We start from the raw sequence: 24,956 nt of genomic DNA, 5'->3' as shown, positions 1-24,956 counted from the left end.
GAGGTATTTGAAGAGGGATAGCTGAAGGTATTTTGGACCCAGGCCCCAGAAAGCCTTGTGGACAATGCAGACGGTTTCGAATGTAATCCTTGCATCCACTGGGAGCCAATGGAGAGATTTCAGAGCTGGAGAGATACGATACGATGCTGGTGGGCGGGACCAGAGGTAATGTTATTAATGGATTGGAAAGAGCATTCCCCAATGCAGGGTCTGTCTGACCGTGTCATGTCAGCGTCAGGCAAAAACCTGATTGGGTTAATGTTCTACAGGAAAGAAACAGCAAAACAAAGTACTTCGTATACAAACACTAACCCCCAAAGGCCAGCCTATGCATTGGTAATATTTTGGTCAAGGAGGCTTTGCCAACTTGCATCCAAACCCAAAAAGGCAAATGGCTGTTCATGGACAAAACATTTGAAAACAAACTCAAACATGGTAGAAAGATATTTATGATGTTCATCTTCAATCTTCATCACCAAAACTACTTACTTCAATTGGTGAGTTCCTTTACTTAAATCAATCACTATTTCCCAATATCGGGGGCCCTTTACTTTGATCTGTGAACACAAAGAAAATGCTGGACAATATGATCCAAAATAAAGTTAACATAGAGAAGAACAAGTTACTTTCTTACCTGGTAACGTTCTTTCGATGGGATGATCCGACGACGTATTCCATATCTATGACATGTAATCACCACAGCTGTGCTGCTTCGGAAACTTTTTTCGGCGTCTGCGTCCTGCGTCGACGTCGATGCGCCGTCGTCGAGGACCTCCTCCGACATCCGACGCCATCTGATGTGATAAGTAGGACGCACGACGCCCGTTGCCTCAGTTGTAGTTTTTTCCCCCAGAACGTGTGACACTAGCCAACTGCCAGTCAGACACAAAGCCTTGCGGAACGTAAGCTGCAATCGCAAAGAAATTCTGCAGCGGGGAAGGCAGGGCGGGAGCGATATGGAATACGTCGTTGGACCATCCCATCGAAAGAACGTTACCAGGTAAGAAAGTAACTTAGTTCTTCGAGTGGATTGGGTCCTTTGACGTATTCCATATCTATGACAGACTCCCAAAGCAGTACCAGAGCAAGGAGGAGGGAAAGAATTTAGAATCAAAATTTAGAATAGCCAATCAAATAGCAGAGCAAAGGACCGCCTTGCCAAAGGCCAGATCCTGTGCTCGGATGGAATCGAGGGAATAGTGACGTACAAATGTATGTACTGAAGCCCAGGTGGCTGCATCACAGATGTTGCGAATAGGAACACCCCTCTGCAGGGCAGTAGATGCAACCATACCCCTGGTAGAATGGCCCGCAAGCCAGCCGGTGGGTCCTTACCCGCCAAGCGGTAGCACTCCGATATGGCCAAAATAATCCAGCGAGACAAAGTCTGTTTTGTCACAGCTTGCCCTAAACGCTTTCCAGCGTAACCAATAAAGAGTTGATCGTCCACTCTGACCCGGGACATGCGTGAAACATAAAAGCTTAAAGCTCTTCTAGGATCAAGCCTAGGGAGCCTCTCCTCTTCCTTACAAGGATGCGGAGGAGGATAGAATGCCGGAAGAACAACCTTCTGGGCCAAATGAAATTCCGTCACTACCTTCGGAAGAAAAGAAGGATGAACTCTAAGGACAACCCTGTCGTTGTGAAATACAGTGAAGGGTGGCTTAACTGAAAGTGCCTGTAACTCACTCACTCACTCTGCGAGCGGAAGTAACCGCAACTAAAAACACAGTTTTCAGAGTTAACAGCCTCAAAGGGCAAGAATGTAAAGGCTCAAACGGAGCACCCATAAGAAACTTAAGAACAAGGTTTAAGTCCCAACCGGGCAGCAGGAAAGGTGACGGAGGGAACACATTAGTGAGCCCTTTCAGAAACTGTGAAATTAAAGGGATTTTAAAGTAAGAACACTCTTCAGACGAGCGCTTAAAGATGGACAGCGCCGCCAGGTAACCTTTAATAATACCCACTTACAAGCCCCTGTGGGCCAAAGAAAGTAAAAAGGACAGAACCATGGGGATGTCACATGCAAAAGGATCCACATTCTGAACTCGGCACCAGTCGCAGAACTTACGCCAACGGCAACAGTACAGAGACTTTGTTGCTGGCCTTCAGGCCGAAAGCAACACCTCCATCACGTCTTCAGGGAGGTCCCAATCCTTATACCTCAACCTTTCAGAAGCCAAGCGTGAAGGTTCAGGGATCTGACCTCTGGATGGAGAACCTGACCCCCCTCCCGTGAGAGCAGATCGTCTCGGTAGGGAAGACGATGTGGAGGGCAGATGGACAAGTCGAGAAGGTCCGGGTACCACGTCTTCCGAGCCCACGCCGGAGCAATGAGGATCATCCGGGAACCGAACTTCCGTAACCTCCGAAGCACTTGCGGGATGACGGGGACTGGAGGAAACGCGTACAGCAGCGGGAACGACCACTCCACCACAAACGCGTCTCCTAAGGCTCCTTTTGGAGGAAATTCCCGCGAGCAAAACCTTTCGCACTTCCGGTTGACACTGGAGGCGAAGAGATCCACTTGAGGGGTCCCCCAAAGGGCGAAGATGTCCAGGAGAATCTCCTGAGCGAACTCCCACTCGTGAGAGATCGTGCTCTGCCTGCTCAGAGCGTCCGCCGTCACGTTTTCGTCTCCGGCCAGATGAACTGCCGAGATCGAAACTTCCTGCTGGATGGCCCAGAACTCGAGCTGCATCGCCTCCCTGCACAGAGGAAGTGACCCTGCCCCCCCTTTTTGTTGAGGTAGTGCATGGCCACTGTGTTGTCCGTCAGGATCAGGACACTCTTTCCTCGCACAGTCGGCAGAAAAGCCTTCAGGGCTAGCCTGACGGCCCTCAGCTCCAACAGATTGATATGGAGTCTGGACTCCGACGGAGACCAACGACCGCTGACTGTCAGCCCGTTGGCATGAGCTCCCCAACCCGTGAGGGATGCATCCGTCACGATCGTCACCTCCGGCCAGAGAAGCCAAAATTGAGCCCCCTTCATCAAGTTGCCTTCGACGGCCAACCACAGAAGGTCCCAGGCGACCGAGGGCGGCACCTGAACCGGGTCCGACATCCTGCCGGAGGACTGCGACCATTGCGTCTTGAGCGCCCACTGCAAAGATCTCATCCGCAGGCGAGCCTCTGGCACCAGAAGAATGCAGGATGCCATGAGGCCGAGCAACCTCAAGAACTCGAACGCTGGGAGCGTCTGGGCATGCTGAAACTTGTGCACCATCTGCTGAATGTGAAGAGCCCTCACCTGGGGAGGAAAACACTACCCCAGGGAAGTGTCGAGCACTGCTCCGATGTACTGGAGCCGCTGTGTTGGCGTCAAATGGGACTTCTTTAAATTGAGGGAGAAGCCCAGCCTGTGAAGGGAGTGGCAGGTGACGGACAGATGATCCAGGACTTGCTCGGGAGAGCACCCCCTGATCAACCAATCGTCCAGGTAGGGGTAGACGTGAATCCCCCCTTGCCTGAGATGCGCTGCCACCACCACCATGAGCTTGGTGAAAACCCTCGGGGCGGAGGTCAATCTGAACGGCAGGACCCGAAACTGAAAGTGCGAGTCGCCAACCGCGAACCTCAGGTACTTCTTGTGCTTGGGATGGATCGGCACATGGAAGTAAGCATCCTTGAGGTCGAGTGACACCAACCAGTCCTGAAGCTGAAGGGCCTGGAGGACTTCAGAGAGAGTAACCATCTTGAACGTGTCCTTCCTGAGGAGTTTGTTCAAACTGCACAAGTCCATGATGGGTCTCAATCCCCCGTCTTTCTTCGAAAACAAAAAAAAAGGGGAATACCATCCCTTGTTCCTCTCCGCTACAGGCACCAGTTCTATGGCGCCTTTCTCCAGCAGGGCTTGAATTTCCTGCGCAAGGAGCAGATCCGGACTCTGCAAAGAGAGGTTCCCCGGTGGATTGTCGCGAGGCCTGTGCCGAAAGGGAAGACAGTAGCCCTGGGTTATGATCTCCAGAACCCACACATCTGAAGTAATGGCTTGCCACTCTACAAGATGCTGCGCCAGCCTTCCCCCAACCGGCGAACCATGGGACATGGCCTCATGACAGAGTGGGAGCGGCCGCGGCGTTACCTGAGGGCAAAGAGGCAACTGCCCGAGCGGCCTTGGCACCACGGGTACCCTGTCGTCCACCTCTGGTACCCCTGCGTTGGCCTCTTTGACTGCCAGCTCCTCTCGCTTTACTGAAGGACGAATAATAGCGAAAGGAACCACCCCTCCACTGCGGTCCCCTAGGACGAAAAGGCGGAGGTTGGCGAACTGCAGCGCCCAACGACTTCGCTGCAGCTTTCGAGGTCTGCAACCTCTCAAGGCTCTCGTCAGCCTTGCTGCCAAAAAGGTGTTCACCGTCAAAGGGCATGTTGAGGAGCCGAGACTGCACATCAGGAGCAAACCCCGACTTCCGCAACCACGCAAACCTGCATATCACAGTGCTCGCCGCCATGGACCTACTGACGCTTTCAGCTAAGTCCAAACCCGACTGAACGGACTCACACATGGCATCCTTACCATCCTGGACCATAGCAAGGAAACTATCCCGTTCGTCCCCTTCGGGAATATGTTCAGCCGCTAACGCAACACAGTTCCACAGAGTGTGTGTGAAACGAGACAAGGCACAAATGGAGTTGGCCGCCTGAAGCGCCATACCACCAGAAAAAAACACTTTCTTCGCCCAGCCATTAAAACGTTTGTCGTCCCTATCAGGAGGGATGGTAGGGTACGACGCCTGCTTTGCCGGGGCAGTGGCCGCCTGCACCACCAAACTCTCCGGAGTGGGGTGCCTGGTCAAGTAGCAGGGGTCGCTACTGGCTGGATGGTATTTTCGCGACAAGGATCTGCCCACCGCCGGGAGACTCTCCGGAGCAGTCCAAGCCGCCGCCACCCTTCTCTGTAAAGCCATATGGAACGGCAGTACCGGATCAGTTGGGGGACCAACATCAAGGATGTCCGTCAGATCATCCTGCACAAACTCCCCTGGGGGAGCAGACCATCCCAAGTACTCAGAAACCCTAGCCATAAGGCGCCGGTATGAGGAATCGGCATGAGAGCCAGGCTCAGGCCTACAAAACTCCACCTCCGGAGAGGTGTCCAGTCCACTGGCATCATGCAGTGACTGTCTCAAATCGTCAAACTGACTATGGCCCGACACAATTTCATCTGGAACCTGACTAGGAACCAGGCCATCAGAATCCTCATCCGCCTCTGAAATATAGTCCAGGTGGCGAAAAGAAGGCACCCGAGAGTGCTTGCTCTTAACCAGAGCCTTCCTAGGGGTTTCTCCCGTGCCACGGGGTACCTCCGACACGAAAGGCGTCGATGGCGTCGAGCGAATCGGCGCCGGCGTCGAGAGAACCGGCATCGGCGCCGAGAGGATCGGTGTCGAGGAAATCAGTGTCGAGGAAATCAGCGTCGACGTCAGATGCAGCGCCTCCAGCATCGGCGGCGTCGACACAGCCCTCGAAGCCGGAGCCCCGAGCGTGTCCCTCGACGACCTGAGCGTCGACGGCTTCGACGACTTCCTCAGAGCCGGAGCCTCGAGAAAGCCCGTCGACGCCCTCGACGCCTCAGACGTCGATGTCTTCCTCGAAGACCTCACAGGTGCACACGGTCTCGAACGCGTCGAGGACCGGGACCTGGAACGGGTACGTTGAGAACGAGTCTCCTTGTCCGAACGGGACCTCTCCCGTGACTCGTGCCGACCACTCTTGCGAGCGGTGTCTCTCGACCTCTCACGACCGACCCCATTCGGGGGCGCGGACGGCTTAGTACCCTGCGACTCAAGAATCGCCAGCATTTTCTTCCCGAAGGAAGCCCATTCCTCCGGCGTCGCATGGCTGGTGGGGTAAGCGACGTGCCGGGCAGAGTCCTCCAAAGAGGACCTGGAAGACTACCGGTGTCGGCGCTTCCGAGAATGCCTCGAAGAGGCTGAGGAGTGGCGAGACCGACTCCTAGAAGGAGACCCACGAGACTTCCGACGATGACGCGGAGAGTCACCCCTCGAATCATCCGTCGAAAGCCCCGCAGACTTCGACTTCCTGGGCTTGGACACCCGACCTACCGATAACTTTTTCTTATGTTCGCGTAAGGCTTTGGACGTGAGCGACTGGCAGTTGATACAGTCATCCGTGTTGTGGGCCTCCGCGAGGCACCAGAGGCAGGCGTCGTGCGAGTCCGTCACCGACATCTTGGACCCACACTCCCAACACTTCTTGAAACCCGGACGCGGGGTCGAAGACGAAGTAGAAGACATCTTCACACGAAGGATTTTCACAAAACGAACAGGTTCGAAGAACCGAGAAGAACAGAACTCTAAAGAGTCGAGGCGTGAACCGAGAATCACGAAGCAACACCTTCGCGGAAAAAACGGAACTGAGGCTATGAGCGTCGTGCGTCCTACTTATCACATCGGATGACGTCGGACGTCGGAGGAGGTCCTCGACGACGGCGCATCGACGTCATCGACGCAGGACGCAGACACCGACACCGAAAAAAGTTTCCGAAGCAGCACAGCTGTGGTGATTACATGTCATAGATATGGAATACGTCGGAGGACCCAATCCCCTCGAAGCAATAACCCAGCCAATCAACATCATAATCATCATAAGGCAATTCCAATGTGAACAGAGGAACCCTATATGCACATCTATATTGAGGATGTAGAGCTTTTGCTTACCTGTTTCAGCAAGTGCAACTCCGGTAGTAGCGTGGGGGCCATTAGTTCTTCTGTTGTTTCTTGATACCACTGCGTAGCCTAGACAAATGGTAAAAATAACATTAAGATAACAAACTACTGTAGAATGCAAAAATCATGATCTGAAAATGTGCAACAAGCAAAGTATGCACTACTCAATATCAATCACCATAACTGTTTGGAACACACATACACACACTGTGTAAGCAGAAACCAGACATTAATACTGCGAACAAACTTAGGCCAAGACTGGGCAAAGAACAACCATAACAAGCAAACAGGTCTCAATCTAGTCTATCTCACCCAGGTGCCTTCCCCACTTCAGTTACAGGATTTGAAGTTTTCTCTGCTAGTAGAGAATCACTGTTAGATCTGCCTTTTTGGCCAGACCCATTGTTGCAGGCTCACCCTCCAACATGGAAAGCAAAACCTCTTCACAAGAACTTGCCAAAGCGGGACCTGGAAAAATGAAGCATGCCTCAACGACCAACATTCTCTACTACCATAAATGGAATAACTAGGGACTGTCAGGACTCACTGGTTTGATAACGCAAGAGCCCAGAATCATGCTTTCCTCTAATCTACTCACATTTACTTCTTCCCATCGTATACTACACATGCAGACCTCCCCATACATACTGCAGAAGAATGCTTGCTAGCACCCCTCATCAACTCCAGTGAAGTAATGCAGAGCTGCCTCTGCAACACCAACGTCCGACTGCACATAAAAACCACATCTTCCAGACCACTACCTCTCCCAGTCTACCTGCACTGGCAGCTAATCAAGCAGACAACAAAGCCCACACTAAGGATTCATGCTGGAAATACAAACACTGAATAGTCACCACCATGAACCACTTGCAAACATACCAGCACATAGGAAACGTGTACTCAAACCTTGACACAACCCTACTTCATGATTTGCATCTGCTTCTCCCACCAGCCTCACTTTCTTTTCTCCATAATCATGCACCAAATATACACCAAAATGGCAGGAACAGCGCTATACTGACAGAATGAGAGAACAAGAGTGCACAGCTGTTACTTTAATCAATGTCTAATGGTTTTCCGTATTTGTTAAATATTCATTAGTAGGGTGCAGCCCACTGGTCAGTGCCACCGTGTAGGACACTAAGTAAACTGAAGCAAAGAGACCAAGACTTTTAAGCCTTCGGTGTGGGCCGCAAACCCTTAATACCCATCTCTGATCAGTAATCTTGTATTCTAAATGCCCATATATTGTCACTTACCCATTATCTTGCAGCCAACACAAATATGTAGACATTAGACAAGAGCACATAGCCACAGCATCACTATGTTTACAACTCTGTAAGCAGTCGACAAAAACGAGGGAACAAAGTTGCCCCTACCAAAATGGCCAACACACGCAGCTATGTGCGGCCATGTTGGTACCTAGCGTTAATATAGCAACGCTCAGGACTTTAGCAAACATTAGCAGCCAGCGCGCGAGAAGGAATGATCGTACGCTTGTAACAAGGTAAGCGACCGCAACAGTACGGTGGTCAAGGAACGCTTGGGAAGCATTATGCTGATATTGTTTAAACTGATAGGGTTCTGCTAACACGATCTTACCTCTTATTGTAGAGTGAGCATTACGAGATAGTGTATCTCGTCAGAGAGAGAATTAATACGGCAAACAGGTCTGTAATTCACATAGGGTGCATATTACAATAAACACAATATGAGGGAAGAGAATATTAACAACAATGGGCACACTGCATCGGTTTACACCAGTAGGTATACTTGGATAATGCACACAACATAGAAGGATGACTTGGTTACTTTCACGTATATATCGAACAACAACATTTGCACTGGGCATGATAAATAAGATGGTTCACAGATGTTATAAGTAATGACAAATGAGAATTGCTATAACAGAAATGCTATAACAAAATATATTCATGAGATACTTTTTTGCTTATGTTTTCTCCTATCTGTTGATTGTGTGTTTGTAACTGTGGTCGCCCTTGTACATATTATATGCATCAAATATGTTTCATTAATGTCTTTACGCATAATTGATTTGAACATTCCAATATATAATGTATTCTTGGTATATATGATTTAGTTGACATTTACAACCTGGCTCTGATGAAGGATTGCATTCCGAAACGCATTAGCCACATAGGGTTGCATAATTGTTTGCCTCTGACACAGCATTAGCCTAATTGGTGAAGCTGCACTTTGAAAAAATTGGATAATTGAAATCCAAGAGATACTTGAGAAATAAAGGATCTTAACATAACCATACCTAGATGACAACTTTTTTTGATAAAGTTTCATAAAAACTGCTGATCCCGAAGTGGCTATTAAGGGTGTGCGGCCCACACCGAAGGCTTGAAAGTCTTGGTCTCTTTGCTTCAGGAACTGCGCTATACACCACTGTATATTATGTACCTCTGAAGTATGTTGCATGTTACATCACGCATTACAAAGTGAGAAAAATAATTGCTTAATATATTCTTCTTGTTCCTAAACTATTTCCCTGACCAGACTAGGGGCACTTTTTAAATGCTCTTGTAGCTCTGCCTATGTGCCAGGATGTCACCAAAGTGTTTTACACTAACACTGAAGGCATTCTATGACTCTGGAATTAAATTTCCTCTGTTAATTTAAGACTGAATGCATGCGGGAACAATGTTGGCAGGCAATGAAGAATCTTTACGGGACTTTTAAAGGAATTTTAAAATAGGAACACTCTTCAGACGAGCGCTTAAATATGGATAGCGCTGCCAGGTAACCTTTAATGGTCCCACTTGAAGGCCCCTGTGGGCCAAAGAATGCAAAAAAGACAGAACCATAGGAATGTCACATGCAGAAGGATCCACATTCTTAACCCTGCACCAGTCGCAGAATTTACGCCAACGGTACAGGGACTTGGTTGCGGGCCGTCTGGCCGAGAGCAACGCCTCCATCACGTCTTCAGGGAGGTCCCAATCCTTATACCTCAACCTTTCAGAAATCAAGCGTGAAGGTTGAGGGATCTGACCTCTGGATGGAGAACCGGACACCCCACCCGTGAGAGCAGATCGTCTCGGTAGGGAAGACAACGTGGAGGGCAGATGGACAAGTCGAGAAGGTCCAGGTACCACGTCCTCTGGGCCCACGCCGGAGCAATGAGGATCATCCGGGAACCGAACCTCCGTAACCTCCGCAGTACTTGCGCGATGACAGGGACAGGAGGAAAAGCGTACAGCAGTGGGAATGACCACTCCACCACGAACGTGTCTCCTATGGCTCCGTTTGGAGGAAATTCCCACGAGCAGAACCTCTAGCATTTCCGGTTGTCATTGGAGGCTAAGAGATCCACTTGAGGGGTCCCCCAAAGGGCGAAGATCTCCAGGAGAATCTCCTGAGCCAACTCCCACTCGTGAGAGATCGCGCTCTGCCTGCTCAGAGCGTCCGCCGTCTTGTTTTCGTCTCTGGCCAGATGAGCTGCTGAGATCGAAACTTCCTGCTGGATTGCCCAGAACCAGAACTGCAACGCCTCCCTGCACAGCGGAAGTGACGCTGCCCCCTTTTTGTTGAGGTAGTGCATGGCCACCGTGTTGTCCGTCAGGATCAGGACATTCTTTCCTCGCACAGTCGGCAGAAAAGCCTTCAGGGCGAGCCTGACGGCCCTCACCTCCAACAGATTGATATGGAGTCAGGATTCCGACAGAGACCAACGACCGCTGACTGTCAACTCGTTGGCTTGAGCTCCCATCCAGTGAGGCATGCGTCCGTCACGATCGTCACCTCCGGCCAGGGCAGCCAAAATGGAGCCCCCCTCATCAGATTGCCTTTGTCGGCCCACCACAGAAGGTCCTGGGCGACCGAGGACGGCACCTGAACAGGGTCTGACATATTGCCGGAGGACTGAGACCACTGGAGCTTGAGTGCCCATTGCAAAGATCTCATCCGCAATCTGGCCTCTGGCACCAGAAGAATGCAGGATTCCATGAGGCCGAGCAATCTCAAGAACTCAAACGCTGGGAGACTCTGGGCAAGTTGAAACTTCTGCACCATCTGCTGAATGTGATGAGCCCTCACCTGGGGAGGAAAACACTGCCCCAGGGACGTGTCGAGCACTGCTCCGATGTACTGGAGCCTCTGAGTTGGTGTCAAATGGGACTTCTTTAAGTTGAGGGAGAAGCCCAGCTTGTGGAGGGAGTGGCAGGTGACTGACAAATGATCCAGGACTTGCTCGAGAGAGCGCGCCCTGATCAACCAATCGTCCAGGTAGGGTTAGACATGAATTCCCCCCCTTTCCTGAGGTGCGCTGCCACCACTACCATGAGCTTGGTGAAGGCCCTCGGGGCAGAGGTCAATCCGAACGGCAGGACCCGAAACTGAAAGTGCGAGTCGCCAACCGCGAACCTCAGGTACTTTTTGTGCTTTGGATGTATCGGCACATGGAAATAAGCGTCCTTGAGGTCGAGAGACACCAAGCAGTCCTGAAGTTGAAGGGCCTGGAGGACTTGAGAGAGTAACCATCTTGAACCTGTCCTTCCTGAGGAGTTTTTTCAAACCGCGCAAGTCCATGATGGGTCGCAATCCCCCGTCTTTCTTGGAAATAAAAAAATAAGGGGAATACCACCCCTTGTTCCTCTCTGCTACAGGCACCAGTTTTATGGCGCCTTTCTCCAGCATGGATTGAATTTCCTGCGCAAGTAGCGGATCCAGACTCTTCAAAGAGATTCCCCGGTGGATTGTCTTGAGGCCTCTGCCGGAAAGGAAGACAGTAGCCGTGGGTTATGATCTCCAGAACCCACAAATCTGAAGTAATGGCGCGCCACTCTGCAAGATGCTGTGCCAGCCTTCCCCCAACCGGCGAACCATGGGACATGGCCTCATGACTGAGCTGAAGCGGTAGCGGCGTTGCCTGAGGGCAAAGAGGCAACAGCCCGAGCAGCCTTGGCACCTCGAGTACCTTGTTATCCACCTTTGGCACTCCTACAGTGGCCCCTTTGACTGGCAGCTCCTCTGTTTTACCAAAAGACGAGTAATAGCGAAAGGAACCTCCCCTCCATTGCTGTCCCCTAGGACGAAAAGGCGCAGGTTGTCGAACTGCGGCACCCAACGACTTTGCTGCAGCTTTTGAGGTCTGCAACCTCTCAAGGTTCTCGTCAGCCTTGCTGCCAAAAAGAAGTTCCCCATCAAAGGGCATGTTGAGGAGCCGGGCCTGCACATCAGGAGCAAACCCCGACTTCCGCAACCACGCAAACCTGCGTATCAGGGTGCTCACCGCCATGGACCGGCTGACGTAATCTGCCATGTCCAAACCCGACTGAACGGACTCACACATGGCATCCTTGCCATCCTGAACCATGGCAAGGAAACCATCCCGTTCGTCTACTTCGGGAATATGTTCAGCCGCCAAGGAGAAAAAGTTCCACAGAGTGTGCGTGAAACCTGACAAGGCACATATGGAGTTGGCCGCCTGAAGCGCCATACCCCCTGCAGAAAACACTTTCTCTGCCCAGCCGTCAAAACGCTTGTCCTCCCTATCAGGAGGGATGGTAGGATACGACGCCTGCTTTGCCGGGGCCGTAGCCGCCTGCACCACCAAACTCTCCGGAGTAGGATGCTTGGACAAGTCGCTACTGGCTGGGCGGTATTTTCATGGCAAAGACTTGCCCAGTGCCGGGAGACTCTCCGGAGCAGTCCAAGCCGGCGCCACCCTCCTCTGTAGAGCCATATGAAACGGCAGTACCGGGTCAGTTGGTGGACCAAAGTCGAGGATATCCGTAAGGTCATCCTGAAGAAACTCCTCTGGGGGAGCAGACCATCCCAAGTACTCGGTGACCCTTGGCATAAGGCGCCGGTACGAGGAGTCGGCATGAGTGCCAGGCTCAGGCCTATAAAACTCCACCTTCAGAGAGGTGTCCAGCCCACTAGCATTGTGCAGGGACTGCCTCAGTTCCTCAAATTGGCTATGGCCCGAGAGAATCTCGTCTGGCACCGTATCAGGAACCATGCCATCTTCAGAGCCCTCATCCACCTCTGAAATAAACTCAAGATGGCGGTAAGAAGGCACAGAACGTGAACCAAAGCCATGCTTGACCTTGGCCAGAGCCTTTCTAGGGGGTTCCACCGAGCCACGGGGTACCCCTGTCGACACAGCCTCGAAAGGCGACGAGTGAATCGGCTTCAACGCCGAACACGGCATAGACAGCATCGACGGTGCCGACACAGGCCTCGAGGCCGACACAGGCCTCGAGGCCGGGGCCCCGAGCGTGTCCCTCGATGGCCAGGACGCCGATGGCGTCGACGACTTCTTCGAAGGCGGGGCCTCCAAAGAGTCAGTCGACGACCTCGGAGCCACCGCCGTCTTCCGTGAAGACACCACAGGTTCACACGGTCTCGAGCGCATCGAGGACCAGGACCTGGACCAGGCATGACGAGAACGATTCCCCTTGTCCGAGCGGGACCTCTCCTGCGAATTGTGACGACCACCCGAGCTCGAAGGCGTGCAAGCTGTGTCTCTCGACTGATCACGACCGACCCCACTCGAGGCGCGGACGGACCAGTGCCCTGCGATTCGAGAATCGCCAACATTTTCTTCGCGAAGGAAGCCCATTCCTCTGTGTCGCATGCCTGGTGGGGTAAGCGACCCGCCGATGGGCAGAGTCCTCGGATGAGGACGGGGAAGACGACCGATGACGGCACTTCCAGGACTGCCTCGAAGAGGCAGAGGAGTGGCGAGACCGACTCCGGGACCAAGACCCACTGGACTTGCGACAACGATGCGGAGAGTCGCCCCTCGAGTCGTCCGTCGAAAACCCCGCAGACCTCGACTTCCGGGGCTTGGACACCTTACCTACCGATAACTTCTTCTTGCGCTCCCGCAAGACTTTAGACGTGAGCGACTGGCAGTCGACACAGTCATCCGTGTAATGGGCCTCCCCGAGGCACCAGAGGCAGGCGTCGTGTGAGTCCGTAACCGACATCTTGGACTCACAGTCCCTGCACTTCTTAAAGCCCGGACGCGGTGTGGAAGACGAGGTAGACATCCTCACGAAGAAAGACTTCACAATAACAAACAGGTTCGAAGAACCGAGAAACAACAAACTCCAAAGAGTCGAGGCGCACCGAGATTCCCGAAGCAAACACGTTCACAGAAAAAACGGACCTGAGGCTACGGGCGTCGTGCGTCCTACTTATAACATCCAGTGACGTCGGCCGTCGGAGGAGGTCCTCGATGGCGGCGTATCCATGTCATCGACGCAGGACGCAGACGCCAAAGATTTTCAAAAGCAGCACAGCTGTGGTGATTACTGTCATAGACATGGAATACGTCGGAGGACCCAATCCCCTCGAAAGAACATTACAGTAAGTAAATTCTTCTTCCATGGATTGCCTGTCTCCCGCAGATTCCTGCGGATTTGCAGAGGGATAGCTGAAGGTAAAGCAGAAGATGAAAGAGGCGGGCAGAAAGTTATACTAGCAGGTTTGCAGCACTGCCCAGCCAAAACGCACATCAGCTGCACGAGTCACATGCAGACTATAGTGCTTAGCAAAAGTATGAAGGGATGACAATGTAGCAACATGACAAATCTCTCAGACAGGGACTCCCCTCTACAATGTTGTTGATGCTGAGACTCCCCTTGTCGAATGGGCCCTGATGCCTGCTGGAAATTTCTTTCCAGCGGACTGGTAGCATTCCGCTACACAGAAAACTATCCAGCAGGATAAAGTCTGCTTAGTTATGGGAAAGCTCTTACGGGCCAAGGAAAGGACCATGAAGAGCCGGTCAGCTCCCCTAAAATCAGCTGTCCTTGCAATACAATAACTCAGCACTCTTTTCAAGTCAAGGCGATGTAACCGTTCCTCCTGCTTCTACCCTCCTTCTATCCGGAGGACAGTAAAAGACTGGAAGGTCGATGGACTGAGACAAGTGAAATTCTGCGACAACCTTGGGGAGGAAGCCAGGCCTTACCCAGAGTGAAACTTTCCCCCGGAAAAAAAGCAGGTTTACAGCATAAGGCCTGCAGTTTATTCATCTGCCTAGTGGATGTAATAGCCACAAAAAAGGCTGTTTTCAAAGAGAAGCCGTAAGTAACAAGGTTGCATAGGCTCAAAAGGAGCAGCCATCAGAAATGTCAGAACCAGATTAAGGTCCCAATCCGGGAAAATAAAGGGAGTTGGCGGATACTTTTTTACAAGGCCTTTCAGGAATTGTGCCATTACCGGGAGCGTAAAAAAATGAGCCTTGCTCCGGGGATCTTTATACACAGACAAGGCCGCCAAATATATCCTTTGACTGTGGTGATCTGAAGGCCTGCTGAGGCTAGTGACAGAAGGAACTCGATCACTGTAGTGGTGGGTCAAGAGATGAGGGTCAACCTCACGTTCCATGCACCACGCCTCAAATCTTCTCCATCTGCACGCATACAAACCTCTTATAGACTGTCTGGGTGCAGCCAGCAACATCTCAAGTACTTCCTCAGAGAGGTGCCAGTCATCATATCGCATCCTCTCAAGAGCCATGCATGTATGTTGAGGGATTCCGGGGTCGGGTGGAGTACCCAACCTTCCGACTGGGTTAGGAGATCCAGGCGGAGAGGCAACCGGTGAGGTGGACAGATCCAAGAGAGTAACACATTCTGCTCACCCAGTCCGGGATGATCAAGATCATGGTCGCTGGAAACCTCTTCAAACTCCAGAGAACCCATGGAATGAAGGGAATCGGAGGGAATAAGTAATGGAGAGCGAAGGTCCAAACCAAAATAAAAAACTCTACCCCCTCGTGCACCGTTCGAGGGAAATTGCCTCAAGCAAAACTGTTTGCAGTTCTTGTAGGACTCCTTTGCGAACAGATCCACTGCTGGGGTACCCCGAGAGTGAAGACCTCCTCTAGGACTTCGTTGCACACTTCCCGCTCATGTGAGACCGTGCTACGCCTGCTCAGAGCATTCGCAAAGTTGTTCTCTGTGCCCACCAGATGAACTTCAGAGGCTGAGATCCGGTTGTCCAGCAACCAGAACCAAAGCATCCTCGCCTCAGTGCAGAGGGTGCGGGAGTGCACACCACCTTGTTTGTCACTGTGTTGTCCATCAGAATGAGGACATGCTTTCCCTGCAGAGATGGGGCAAATGTTTTCAGGGCAAGCCTGATAGATCGCAACTCCAGCCTGTTGATGTTCCACGTGGCTTCCATCACTGACCAGAGGCCGCTCACCTAAAAATCCTCGCAATGAGTGCCCCAACGCTCCAGAGACGCATCCGTGACCACTCTGGTCTGAGGACTAGGAGGCCAAGGAGGCCAGAAGGGTTCCCTCGCGAAGAGGCTGTTGCGGTCCGCCCACCATGACAGGTCGTTGACCACCGATGAGGACACCCTGAGGAGATCCGAGAGAGTGAAGAGGTACATAGAGTACTGACCCCCTCAGGAGCCATTGTAGGGATCTCATGTGCAACCTGGCCTCTGGCACCAGAAAAATGCAGGAGGTAATGAGACCAAGGAGGCGGAGGAAGGAAGACGCTGGTAGAGGGCATGGTTCCGGAACAAATCAAACATTTGTGTGAAGCTGACTACTCTCAGCTCGGGAGAGAAGGCCCTCCCCACCCAGGTATCTAAGAATGCTCCGATGAACTGGAGCCTCTGGACTGGTGTCATGTGGGACTTCTTTAATTTTAGGGAGAAGCCCAGCTTGTGCAGCAGCAGGCAGAAGTCCTCTAAATGGGACAAGTCCTGCACTACAGACTTCCCTCGATCAGCCAGTCGCCCAGATATGGAAAAACATGGAACCCGGATCTCCTGTGGTGAGCCGCAACTACCGCCATGAGCTTGGTTAAGACCCTTGGGGCGGAGGTTAGACCAAAGGGAAGCACCTTCAACTGATAGTGCATAACGCCTATGTTGAACCTTAGGAACTTGCTGTACTTTCGATGGATTGGCACAAGGAAATAAGCGTCCTGTAGGTCTATCGACACCAGCCAGTCTTGTAGTTAGAGTGCGTGGAGAATCTCTCTCAACGTCACCATCGTGAATTTGTCTTTTTTTAAGCACTTGTTCACAGCCCAGAGGTCCAGAATGGGACAGAGACCTCCACCCTTTGTGGGTACCAGGAAATACCGGGAATACCAACCAGATCCTCTCTGCTCGGGAGGTACCTCTTCCATGGCACCCTTCAACAACAGGGATCTCAGTTCCTGTCCCGTTTGGAAAGGGGTTGGGGGAGGTCTGTCTGGTGGTTTTCTTACAAATGGCAGACAATAACCCCACTGAATGAGCTGAAGAGCCCAGGCATCAGAAGTAATTCCCTGCCATTGGAGCAAGTGCTCCGTCAACCGTCCTCCAACCGGTGCACTGTGAGGGGAAAATAAAAGCAGCTTCGGAAGCTGGGTTGCCCCCACCGCTGACGCTGCCTGTTGGCCTCTAGAAGCCCCTCTGCCCCTTCCGGAGCACGAGAAATGCTTCTGCCCTTGACAGGATGGTGGGAGCTACGCTTTCTTGCCATAAGGAGCATATCTCCTGTAGCCTCGTGCCCTAGAGGCAAAGCTAAATGCAGGTTTGGCCGGCTGCGCAGCTAGGCCCAAGGACTTAGCAGCGATTTTGGATTCCTTAAGTTTGTCTAAGGAATCGTTAGCTTTCTGGCCGAATAGAAGATCGCCCTTGAAGGGCATGTCCAGAAGCTCAACTTGGACAGTAGGTGAATAACCAGAAGTTTTTAAATAGGCATGTCTTCTTAGTGTTATGCCTGATGCCCTAGATCAGCCCACGCAGCATGTGATGTCCAGGCCCGTTTGCAGCAACTGTTTGGCCACCTCTTTCCCATCCTCCACTAGCTGTAGGAAGCCCTAGCGCATTTCTCCTTCTGGGACATACTGAGCAGCATTTTCAACTGCTGTCCACAGAACAAAGGAGTACTTGGCAAAACTGCTTCCCATGTTTGTAGCTTTTAGGGCCATGCTGCATGCAGTAAATGCTTTCTTCGCAAAGGCATCCACTTCTTTTGCTTCACTTTCGGGAGGCAGAGTGGACGTGGAAGATGCGCTCTAGATGAGACAGTAGCAGCCTGCATACGAAGCACCTTAGGGGAAGGGTGAGAAGAAAGGTATGAGGGGTCTCTTCTAGCCTATATGGATTTCTCGGAAATGGTGGAGTTGACGGGAAGAATGGAAGAAGGGTTTTGCCACATAATTGTAAAATGATCGGCAATGGCAGGGTTTGAAGGCATATTGCGTTCTGTGGTGAGAATTTCATCTAAAATGTCAGTAAGGTCATAAGGAACAAGTTAGTTACCTGTAACTATTGTTCTCCAGCATGCGTCTGTCATGGATTCACATGCTCATGAATATTCCCTGTCGTCAGGCTGGGAATCCTCTGTAAAAGAAAAACAGTTTCACTTTCACGTACAAAACCGTATTTCTCCCATAAACCAATCACTGTCCTCTGGGTCATACTGCCAACAGCCAATGACAGTCCTCTGCCTAAGCCCCTTCTCTGGCAGCATCTTCAGATTTGGTAAGCACGTGGTAGTATGACCAAGAAGAGGGGAAGGAGGGAGGATTTGCATGTGAATCCATGCCAGAACCATGCTGGAGAACAGTAGTTACAGGTAAGTAACTTCTTCCTTCTCCAGCATTGGGGCTGGCATGGAATCACAATCATGAATAACAAATAAACAGCAGTACATCATTACACAACCACGGGAGGTGGCAAGGCTCAACAGAAGCAATTCACTCTTACTTCTGGAACAGACTCACCTCAAGCGAACAGGTCGCGTAGCACTGATTGGCCGACTCTGGACTCCTCCCTGGAATCCCTGTCGACGCAGTAGAACTTCGTGAAGGTGTGTGTGGACCTCCACGTAGCAGCCCTGTAGATGTCCAGCAGGGGCACACCAGCCAGGAACGCTGCTGTCGTAACGATCGCTCCGGTGGAATGGGATTTCGGACGGCCGGGCAGCGGTCGGTTGGCCAACCGATGACAGTGTATGATGCAGCCAGAGAGCAACCTTGAGATGGAAGCCTAGGACAAAGCCTTCCCAGGACCAAAGTTCACGAACAGCTGTTAAGTCTTTCTAAAACTCTATCCGTGCCACATAGAACTTCAGGGCATGAGCAACGCAGCAGGTGCAGGGCCCTTTCAGCCGAAGAAAGGCTTTGGGTTAAAAAAAAAACAGGTAACATAAAAGGTTTGGTGAGGTGCAATTCCGACGGAAACTTTGGCATGAAAGAGGGGTGCATCCACAGCACCACCCTTAATTTGTGGAAAGTCAGGTATGGCTGCTTGCAGAATAGGGCCTGTATCTTACCTACCCTCCTGGCAGAGGTGATGGCCACAAGGACAGCCATTTTCCACAATAGGAACTTGGGAGGGGCCTGATGCATAGGCTCGAAGGGGCCTCCATGAACCTTGTCAGAACCACTTTGAGTTCCCACACTGCGGTATGCGCCTTCACCGGTGGAAAAGATCAAAAAAGTCCTTTGAGGAACTCCATGACGAGCCAATGAGAAAAAGTGAAGACCTTCCTGGAGACCTGGTGTAGCGAGAGATAGCCGCCAAAGTTATTTTTTTGAGGCGTGTGCCAGTCCAGCCTTGGCCAAGGATACCAAGTATGGAAGAATAAAAGGGGCTGTGACCCTCAGAGTGGTAATCTTCTATGACCGGTTCCAAGTAGTGGAACGCTTCCACTTGTGACCGTAGCATTTCAGAGTCGACGATGCCCTGGCCTTGGTGAGGACCTCCTCAATCCACTGGCAACTCATATCCTCCAAACTCTAGGGCTGCAGGAGCCAAGCCCTCAGGTTGAGCGATCCTGGTTCGTGATGCAGGATTGCACCTCCTTCTCTGGTGAGATCAGGGACCGCTGGTAGCTTGACCGGCAGCGACGCTGGTAGGCTGAGAAGGTCCGGGTACCAAATCTGCCGTGGCAAAGTCTAGGCGATGAGTATCACCCTGCACTGACAGTCTGAATGTACTGATGACTCGTAGCAGGAGAGACAATGGAGTAAACGCATACAGAAACATCTCTTCCCACAGGAAGGAGAACGCGTCCTGCAGTCTCCTCGGCTGATGGAATCTGCTGTCCAAACTCTGGCCTTTGGAGTTCGCTGCCATCACAAACAGACCGATCTAGGGCCTGCCCCACTTGTCGAAAATGCAGTCCACCTTTTCCTGCTGAAGTTCCCACATCTTGGCAGGAGCACAACTCCCTGTTGAGGGAGTCCGTGATGGTGTTCTTGACTGCCGCTAGGTGAAGGGGGACAAGGAACATTTCTTGCCTGACAGCCCAGTGCCACAGTTCCTGCGCTTCCCTGAAGAGGGCCAGGGATCGAGTGCCCCCTTGTTTCCTGATGTAGAACAGTGTAGTGGTGTTGTCCGTGAAGATCCTCACCACCTTGCCCTTCAGAGACGGAAGGAACGACTTGAGGGCCCAGAACACTGTATAGCTCCAGGATGTTGATATGGAGATCCTTCTCCTCCGGCAGTCACATGTCTCTGGGATGGAGATGTCTAGTGTGGGCTCCCCAGCCTTCAAGGGAATGGAGGGTTCTGAAACCCTGTACAAAAGGCGATGTTAAAGCAGTCATCCCACCACTTTATTGCCCGACAGAACTCATCCAGAGTGATCTTGTCCGTTATGTTTCCAGAAACCTTCACCCAGCGAGTGTCCAGGAACGCATCTGTAAACTGCAGAGCTGGATGAGGTAGATGTAGGATGACATGCCGAGCAACGACTTCATGGTCCGCACGGTGGCTGTCTTCATCAGCAACAGCGGCTGCACCTTTTGCTGAACGGCCGTTAACCTCTCCTCCGAGGGCGATGCTAGGCAGGAAACTGTATGGAGTCTGGCACCTAGGAACAGCGCATTACACCATGGTGCCAAGCAGGACTTTGGATAATTGATCGAGAATCCCAGATCCATCAGCAGCTTGACGGGTGCCTCTGTGTGACCTACAGCCAAATCCCGCGAGTGGGACCGGATGAGCAGTCATCGAGGTACAGGTATACGTGAATCCCCCCCATAGACGAAGATGGGCCGGCACTAGTGCCAGGCACTTTGTGAACATTCTGGGGCCGACTTCAAGCCGAAGGGTAAGGCCTTGAACTGGTAGTGCTGTCCCTGCACTACGAAGCGTAGAAACTTGCACCATTTCCTGTGAATGGGGACATGGAAGTAGGTGTCCTCCAGGTCCAGCAATGTCAAGAAATTCCCTCTTTCCAGTTGGCCGAGCATGTGCTGCAACGTGACCATCCTGAATTTCTGAGGTACTTGTTCAGACATCGCAGGTCTAGAATGGGCCTCCAGCCCAACCCAGCCCTCCCCGTCTTCTTTCTCACCAAGAAATATCTGGTGTAGACTCTGTTGCCGCAGAGTGGCTGGGGAACCAGCTCTCTCGCCCCTTTTCGCAGCATGGCATGTACTTCCTCCAAGAGCTGAGGGGCCTGCTGCTCCTAAGAGGCCACTGACTCGATCCGCTGACACCTGTGCTGAAATTCCCGGGTATGTCCTTGAGCGAGAGCGTCCAGTAGTCATCTGTCCGTGGTGATCTTTTCCCACTCGCTGACTAACCTTGTTAGCCGGACTCTCATCGGGGTGCACGTGTAGGGGCCGCACGTCTTGGCCGGTTCAGGCTTGCTTCAGCGCCCTGCCTTGCTGGTAATGACGCCGTTCTCCTCCTCCGTAGGCCTGGGAATGGCCTCTGTGGGCTTCCTGGGTCATGGATCTGGCAGGCTGACGGTAAAAGGAGGAGAAACCTTTCGACGACCTGCCCGGCTTTCCTCTGGAGGAACTAAAGGAAGCAAGGTGCTGTTGGAGGGTGCCCAGGGTTTGGGCTGTCTCCGTATCCGCCTTGTTGGCCTGCAGGGACTGGTCGACCACCTTCCCGAAAAGGTTATCGCTGTCGTAGGGCATGTCCAGTACCTTTGTTTGGTCCTCCTGATGGAAATTTGTGACCTTCATCCAGCCTTGGCGACGAAGGCAGATACCATTCCCCAACAAGGGAAACCCAGTGTCGGCAACATCCAGCGGCACTGTGATGGCGTGATGCGATGCTCTCTCTCCCTCCTGGAAGAGAGCGATCGCCTCCATCCTCTTGCCGTCGGGGTGGAACTCCAGAATAGGCCCCAGCTTGTACCACAGCTCCCTGTCATATCTGGCTAGGATCTCCAGTGCATTGGCCGCCTTGATGGTGGACGCCGCTGTGTAGCTCACCTACCTCCCCATTGCGTCCCACTTCTTACCCTTGCTGTCCAGATGGACTGAAGACGGCCAGGACTCGCAGTCGCCGAAACCACTGAGTCCGGCGATGGTTGTGACCTCAGGCACTTCAGGGTGGATTCCGGTACTACTTCTCCAGCCTATCTCGCTTGGCTGGAGCTGTGCAAGGGTTCTTCAAGAGGGCTAGGCACTACTCCCACACATCGTTTAGAAGGGGTACCGCCATTATTGTCTTCCTCTTGGCTTTGCGCCTCTGGTACAGGAAATCCTCCTTCCTGGTCTCCTCGGGCACGCGCTGGAACAGCTCGGAGGCTTTGGCGATCAGAGAGGAACGACCCCACCTCGTCCGGTGGGGACACCATAGGCTGCGGGGACCCGCTGTACGCTCTGACGATATCGTTGTCCATCGTCATGGCTGTATCTGCCCCCGTACCCTTGTCTGCGTATGTTGTGGGAGACGGAACCCGACGAGGTGCGGAGGCTGAAATGGGGGCGTTGGATGCGCCTTTCTTTTTTTGTCAGTGATTGGTCAGGAGAAATAGGGGACAGTTGGAACAGACCCTTGCGGCAACCTCTTCTGGATCTCCAACACCAAGTTGCAGAGGGTTGACAGGATCTCTAGAGAGACATCCCTTGGCGGAATTTGCGTGATCAGAACAATGGGCCCTGCGCCCTCGTCGTCACCCTCTTCCACGTCCTCGTAGTCCGTGTGTAGGGACTCCATATCCTCGTACTGTGTGGATGAAATTTCCATGGCTTGGGCCACAGCTTGGGACTAATCAGGGCCCCCCCTTTTTCCACCCTAAAGGGCTGGAACCGGGTTCTGAGGAGGTGTCCCCTTCTCCAGAGCTGGCAGACCTTGTCAAAGTCACCACAGCGGCTTCTCACCTCAGAGGGAGGGATATCTTCAGTGCTGTGGGGTCTACCCTCTGAGGGTCAGCCCCTTTATCTTTCGAAAGAGCAATTCTATCGCCAACAAAGACTTTTCCTGTGCCACCCGGGCCTTCTTGGGCAGCTCGGCTTACTTCTCCACCGTCCGGGACTTCTCTGGCTTCTCCCGCAGCTTAGATGGGTTGGACGGCTTTCTCTTCGAAGAGGAACTTAATAGCCGGCTGGAAATGGAGCGTGATGTCCATAGCACCCTGTCTGCCGTGGGACCCGCTACCTCAGCGACCCCAGTGGCCCTGGACTTGCAGTGCTTGGCCTTATTTCGGGCCCCTATGGATGAGGTGCCCTCACAGGACTTAGAAGCCAGCTCCTCGGACCGACCAGCCTTGGGTGCGGTATGCCCCCCTCCTCAGGGCACGTGGCAGAGGCCTTGGCGTTCAGCCACATTGACAGTCTACTGTGCCTGTACTTTGCCATCTTCTTGGAGAATCCGTAGCATTACCCACAATCTCCTTCCTTGTGGTCTGGATGCAGGCAGTAGAGACATTGTAGGTGGTTGTCCTCCACAAACAAGTTTCGGAGCCCTCACTTGGTGCAGGGCTTCAAGAGGGATCTTCCTTCTTTATTCTCCTCCGTCATGGTCAGAGGGCTCGATGGACTTCTGGAAATTGCTACGGTCTTCGCACTTCAGGGGTTCTGCACGTCACCGACAATGGATCCCGGCTGTCGGTAGATGGAGAGAAGAGCACACAGGCTCTTTTGGAACCAAAATATAACCTTTTTTTCTACATAACCTGAGGACTCCAACACTGAAGCGTGCAGTAAAAATCTGAAGATAGCTGGCAGTGGAGGGTTATAATGAGAGGACTGTCATTGGTCTAGGGGCAGTATGACCCAGAGGACAGTGATTGGTTTATGGGAGAAATACAGTTTTCTAAGTGAAAGTGAAACTGTTTTTCTTCTCCCGAGGATTCTCAGCCTGACGACCGGGAATATTCATGAGCATGTGAATCCATGCCATACCCCATGCTGGAGAACCTTGTTTGGGCGCCACTGATGAATGCAATCCCAGGGTGTCAATAACCCTTTCTACTAAAGCCCTGAATTTAGAAGTATTAGGAAGACAGGGCTGGGATTGCTGAAATTCGAGGACTGGAGAGGTGTCCAGACAGCTGGCATCATGGAGGCCTTGAGCCAGCTACAAAAGCTGATTTTAGTCGTCAAAATAATCAACCCCTCCTGAACCCAAGTAAACTGGGTCGACATCCCCCTGATCATCGGCGTCATGACCACCGAAGATACCTGCCATAGTGTTGAAAAATTCAGACCCTAGCTGTGGGGTGAATGTTTTCTCAACAACAGTTGACTGAGGCTTTGTCTCTCGGCGCCGATAAGGTGGATGACAGTGCCGATTGGGATCGAGACGGCTTAGTGTTGACATTATTGGATGCAAAGGGTTGATCCGGCTTCCATTGAACCTCTTTCGGTGTCTAAAGATTTGTCAGCGCCGACATAGTCAGTACCAGGGCACTATAGAGGGTCGGGTATGCAGAGTGCCGCTCTTGGCTCCGAAGCCTGCTGTGCGGAGGGGTTAACTGCGCCGACTGCTGCATACTTTTTGAACATGTCGAGCATGGGGGCTTTGAAATCCTCCAACTCTTAGCGGGTGGTAAACCCAGCCGACAGCTTACCATTATCCGTCGACAACTCAGAGTCCTGATGGTGGTGGTGACGCCTGTTCTTCTTTTGGGATGAGGAAGAGTGGCTACGTTTCTTCTTCCGCATATGTTCTTTTTCGGGGTGTGGCCCTATGTTTCGGCCTCCGAAGATCGAACCGTCGAACGCACCAGTGATTTTGAGGGCAGTCGCCCCAGAGCGAGCCTTGCAGCTCGATTGCGTAGGGATTTGAGATGCATTTTTGTGCACAACGGACACCCGTCAGTTCTATGGCCTGTGCCGAGGCACCAGAGACAACTGGTGTGGGTCAGTGATGGACATCTGGGTGCCACTATCGGAACACTGCTTGAAACCCGATACCTGAGCGACCAACATCCCGCGTGGAGGAATTGAAAAAATACAAACGTTTTCCTGACAAAAAAGTTCCCAAGCAGCGTGTTAGCGCTTAGAAAAAAGGAACCGAGGTTGGGGCGTAGTGACGTGATATTTATAGGACGCCTGATGACCAG

General features: G+C 52.2%; 1 protein-coding gene across 1 annotated transcript in view; it reads right to left on the bottom strand.

Annotated features, from left to right (window-relative positions):
• ANAPC1 (anaphase promoting complex subunit 1) overlaps positions 1 to 24,956 on the bottom strand; it is a 2,053,226-nt gene that overhangs the window by 246,403 nt on the left and 1,781,867 nt on the right. The window contains exons 40-41 of the mRNA XM_069606837.1: positions 6,686 to 6,763; positions 490 to 557 (exon numbers count right to left, since the gene is read on the bottom strand). Of these exons, the coding sequence (XP_069462938.1) occupies positions 490 to 557; positions 6,686 to 6,763 (146 nt within the window). The remainder of the gene's footprint in view (positions 1 to 489; positions 558 to 6,685; positions 6,764 to 24,956) is intronic.

Source organism: Ambystoma mexicanum, chromosome 4p, assembly GCF_040938575.1.
Source record: "Ambystoma mexicanum isolate Mex_15411 chromosome 4p, UKY_AmexF1_1, whole genome shotgun sequence".
Lineage (NCBI taxonomy): Eukaryota > Metazoa > Chordata > Amphibia > Caudata > Ambystomatidae > Ambystoma > Ambystoma mexicanum.
The sequence above is the reverse complement of the archived record's forward strand: the minus strand, read 5'-3'. Positions and strand labels throughout refer to the sequence as shown.